Here is a 4,545-nt window from a genome sequence, read left to right as displayed (position 1 = left end):
CTTATCAGTTATTGTTGTGTCACATATTTTGGGATGACCGGCGGTGTACAGCCAGACCATGGTTTGCGGTTTTGGAGACATTTTGCCATACACAAAGATCACCAGATGTGAAAAAGGAGTTACAACATTTATTTGCACAAAAAAAAAAAAAGTTTCTAAATTTAGTAAAGTTACAGAAAAAGAAACATAGTTTCAACTAAATCAGATATTTTTACATGATATATGCATTTTGATTTTCAGCTCAACGCATATCACTACCTAGTGAATAAACTTCCAAGATTTATTTTGTATTTACAATCAATTTTCAGAAATGAGCTTTAAGTTAAGTAGGACAATTTTCTGCGTTCAACAGTTCTGAGTTCCAACCATTGGAACAGTGAATGGATACAATACATGCCCATTGTATTTTCAATTTCTAGGTGACCAAATGCTCAAATAAAACAGGATCAAGCTCTTTAAGCTTTTCTTATACTTAAATACAGCTTCTTGGACGATTTCCAATAACACAGACCAGGAAAGTCTTTGTCCTCACAGTGACTCCAGTACTTATGCCTGTAGATATTTCGGTTCATTTGGGCGAAGGTCCATGACTTTTCCCACACAGTACAGGATGAGGGTGAGAAACCACAAGCTCCAACCAACAGCAGCAGCTATCCAGCCATCGCTGTCAACAGCCGGTATGCAGCATTTACTGGCCATAGTGCATATGTCCTCCGCTACAAGGCATAAAGATAGAAATCAGAGGATGTCCGATATACCATGAGTTAACACAAATGATTGTCTAGATAAAATGTTTTAATGTTTGTTCTCCATAACCATGGGTGGCCAATGACTAGCTCTCTCTGATTGTTGTGGAACTCTGTCGTTGATACATTGCTAGGTGGAGCACGACACGGAATCATGGGAGGAAGGGCTGTCTGTTGCATACCTCCCAGTATTTCTAATTGACAAAGAAAGACACTTTAGATGTTGGGGTGCAAATGGGGTGTGGACATGGGAGTGGCTGTTTGAGAAATTGTATGTGACATATTTATGCAACTAAAATATAATTTAGAACAAGAACAATGTATTTTGAATTTTTATTTAATTTTATTTTTTACACAGACTGATTTCCAAACATATTTATTGTAGTTTAAAGACATTACTTTGGGTATTATTGCTGTGGAGCTCTGTTATACACTCGGACACACCAATGATAAGAAGCTCCTAGAAAAGAGGGACATTGGGCCAAAATCGGGAATGCAATTTCTAAATAGGGACACTTGGGAGGTATGTTTTAGGCCACCACTAGTTAAAAAGAAAAAAAATTAAAAAACACTTATAGATTGCAACAATTACTGTGTGTGCTATAAACTTGTGCGGCTTTGCGTTCTATTTAATTGAATGGGAAGAAGTTTATCAAAATCACAAGACATTTTGGCAAAACTAGATTACTTGAACACACAGTAATGTAAAATATGTAATGTAAATACATATACATGAATGTTTTGTTTGTGTTAAAATCAATTGTTACCACAGTATATTTTTGTGATTTGCAGAATAAAATTTGACGTGCGATATGAATTGTGTGTTACAAAAACAGGTTTTGTGAATGTCGTTTGTTTTTTGTGGTATGTACAACTTATTTTGTCTTTTACCATGAGAATTTAGCAATATTAGACTATGTTAAAGAGAATTGTGTATTACAGAAATTATATCTTAGCGAAACACGTGTCCAAATGGCTACATTTAGGCAGAAATAGCCAAACTGTGGCTATAGCGGAGTTAGAGATTTTTTTTCTAAATAAGCCATTTCTGTCTAAATGATACCAATCAGATTTAATTTGGAACAGTTTGGTGTTTAGTAAATAAGATATCACTGGCACTATGAATAGGAATAAGTTATCACTGCATGAATGCATAAATAAGGAAACAATACCCCTAAAATGCAACATTTCCCCAATAAGGGGCGTTAGAACATATGATTTGGTCTTCACTAAAAACCATATTGGTTTAACCCCTTAAGGACACATGATATGTGTGACATGTCATGATTTCCTTTTATTCCAGAAATTTGGTCCTTAAGGGGTTAAACAACTTCAAACATAGCTGATTACAACAAATTCTGTAAAATGACAGAATTTACATGTTTACACAAATTAATTTGGCAAAACTCAAAGTCAGTTTAATTTGTTACAAATATATAATAACTGGCTGTGACCTTAGACAAACATACAGTTGATAATGTGACGTTTTTAAAATGTTATACACTTACAGATTAGAATTTATTTATTTTTTTTAAACTAGCTCAATACGCTAACAAATGTAGATACTTACTGGGACACTGCAATAAACCGCTGACATCTGATGACGAGTTAGCTGTTGGGCCAGATGCTGAAAGAGAAAAAGATAAATTATATCTCTGTACGAATTGGGAACAGATTGATTCGTACAACGCTCACAAAATACAAACAAGATAACTTGCAATGACATTCTTACTGTGACATAGCAGAGAAGAATGACGTTCTACAAATTAGTACATTAGTAATTCACTAAATAGAAACAGCAGTGGAGGAAAATATCTCAATATATCAATAGAAGTGTGAATACATAGATATAGATTGAGGATGAAAGTGAAAAAATTGGTATAGCAAGGTGTACCTGAGGGTAAGTTTGTGAGTGTCCTAAAATAAATGGTTAAGAGTATACGTGTAGTTTTTAATTCACTTGTATTTTTCACGAGTGTGTCACTATTACTTCACTTGTTTTTGTTTTGTCCGTAAGCGGCTTAATAAAAGGTTATACCGTATATTTATTCTAATATTTTAGAGATATCTTTTGGTGAAATGGGGGTCCATTTTTTCCATCTCTAATGGAACAACCATTTTCACTTTAGTCTTTTTCTTTTAATGCCATACGGGGTCCATGCCCTTTTGATATCTCTGTAACCCTTTAGGAATTTGGAGGTAGACTTGGTCCACCTCTAATATTTCCTCTCTTGTTTCTGTATTAAATCATGACATGTCATGACAAGTCACAATCTGGGCATAAACTATATATGGTTATGCAGATACATATAAGGGAGATCTAAAATGTTAGTAAGCAATAATTGTGTCCAGCAATTTAAAAGGTCAAGAAGGACCTGGGACAATTATTACAGAGAATGATACACACACATGGCTATTATTCACTAATAAACTGTAGGAAATTCAAAGTCAATTTGAAATTGTAGGCTAAAACATTTGAAATTCTAAATTTACACTTTAGTAAATAAGTTATGTTTGGTGCGCTGCTTACGTCAGTCCCTATATGTGTATAGCACCACAATGGGTGGGTATGCACTACCACTACTGAGGCAACACTTGTGTGGCAAAGGAATACCCCAAAATCTTTCATCCCTAGTCTACACAACCCATTTTCACAATATATAAGAATGCCAGATAAAAAAAAATTGTCAGCTATAGCTGAGTGTGGATCATACATTTTCCTAGTGCACGAGGGAACATTAAACAGGTTTATTTATTTCAAATTTAAGGCCAGAGTAGCCAAACTGAAAGCATAGCTGACAGAGAATGTTTCCAGTTTGACTATTTTCACCTGAAGTTCTCACATTAGTGAATAACCCTGTTTGTACAATTTACAGATACACCAAACATTATAGGAACCTTTAAACCAGTGAAATCAGCGCCATGTGTGAGAGCATCGAAATAAACAAACCTAAAGCTCAAAAGCTATCTTTTTAAAATGTATTTGCCTTCAGGAAAATATAGCAACATGGATTTAGTCATACCTGCAGCTGTCTCAGTAACAGCAAAGAGAACCTGCAGTACCAGTAGCTTTAGAAAGGTCTTCATGCTGGGGCTGAGCAGTTCGTATCTTAATGTGACTGGCTTGCCTTCCAGCTTCTCTCAATGGTAGTAAGCACTGAACATACAAGGTTCAGGGTGGAGTAAGCTGAATACATAGCCACATCCCTCAATACAACTTGCAAAATCTCAGCAGGGGAGGGGCAGGGGAAAAAAGGTGTAGATTGCAAGGAAGGCTCAATGGGACATTGTATGTTTTATTTATATATTATAGGGAGTAAAACCCAGGTATTTTATAAGCAATCTATTCACTAGATAATTATATGCACAATATTGACAGTTTCTACACTGTCTGGTATGGATAGTGCACGGTTCAATAGGCATCCTTGGTGTTGTAAACATTGCCTGATGCTATAGATACCTTAGGCAGAGAACATATTATGCTGGATTCTGCAGGCATCATACATGGGGAACAAATTGCCAGATTCTATAGGCATCATTGTTAATATATACATAGGATGCTGTTATAGATAGGCTACGAATAAATGTACTTATTTCATAGGCTTCATCTATAGGTACCCCATGTAGTTTATGGGGTAGGCAAACAGTGGCGGCTCTAGACTTTGTAAGGCCTTAGGCAAAACTCAAACATGAGGCCCCCCACTAACACCCAAAGAGGGAAAAATAATAGGGGTTGCATTGTGTGTATAAGATGCTGTAGTTGTATTGAAGGACGAGCTTGCAGCACTGGATACAGAGA

The 4,545-nt window shown here is 35.8% G+C and overlaps 1 protein-coding gene across 1 annotated transcript; it reads right to left on the bottom strand.

Moving 5' to 3' along the window:
• Positions 1–311: 311 nt before the first annotated feature.
• TMEM213 (transmembrane protein 213) lies at positions 312–3,925 on the bottom strand. The gene is made up of 3 exons (XM_063445317.1): positions 3,770–3,925; positions 2,317–2,373; positions 312–716 (listed from the first exon to the last, which is right to left on the bottom strand). The coding sequence occupies exons 1-3, from the start codon at positions 3,831–3,833 to the stop codon at positions 547–549; spliced, it is 291 nt and encodes a 96-aa protein (XP_063301387.1). The 5' UTR covers positions 3,834–3,925; the 3' UTR covers positions 312–546.
• Between the last annotated feature and the right edge of the window lie 620 nt (positions 3,926–4,545).

This window comes from Pelobates fuscus, chromosome 3 (genome assembly GCF_036172605.1).
Source record: "Pelobates fuscus isolate aPelFus1 chromosome 3, aPelFus1.pri, whole genome shotgun sequence".
Lineage (NCBI taxonomy): Eukaryota > Metazoa > Chordata > Amphibia > Anura > Pelobatidae > Pelobates > Pelobates fuscus.
Note: the sequence above shows the minus strand (reverse complement) of the source record. Positions and strands in the feature narration are given on the sequence as shown.

What these genes read in the sequence shown, in the direction of transcription:
- TMEM213 (XM_063445317.1), bottom strand. Translation starts at nt 3,833, where the DNA reads ATGAAGACCTTTCTAAAGCTACTGGTACTGCAGGTTCTCTTTGCTGTT. An exon ending in TGTTACTGAGACAGCTGCAG is followed by an intron (nt 2,374 to 3,769) that starts GTATGACTAAAT and finishes TTTCTCTTTCAG; the next exon opens with CATCTGGCCCAACAGCTAAC. An exon ending in CGGTTTATTGCAGTGTCCCA is followed by an intron (nt 717 to 2,316) that starts GTAAGTATCTAC and finishes TATGCCTTGTAG; the next exon opens with CGGAGGACATATGCACTATG.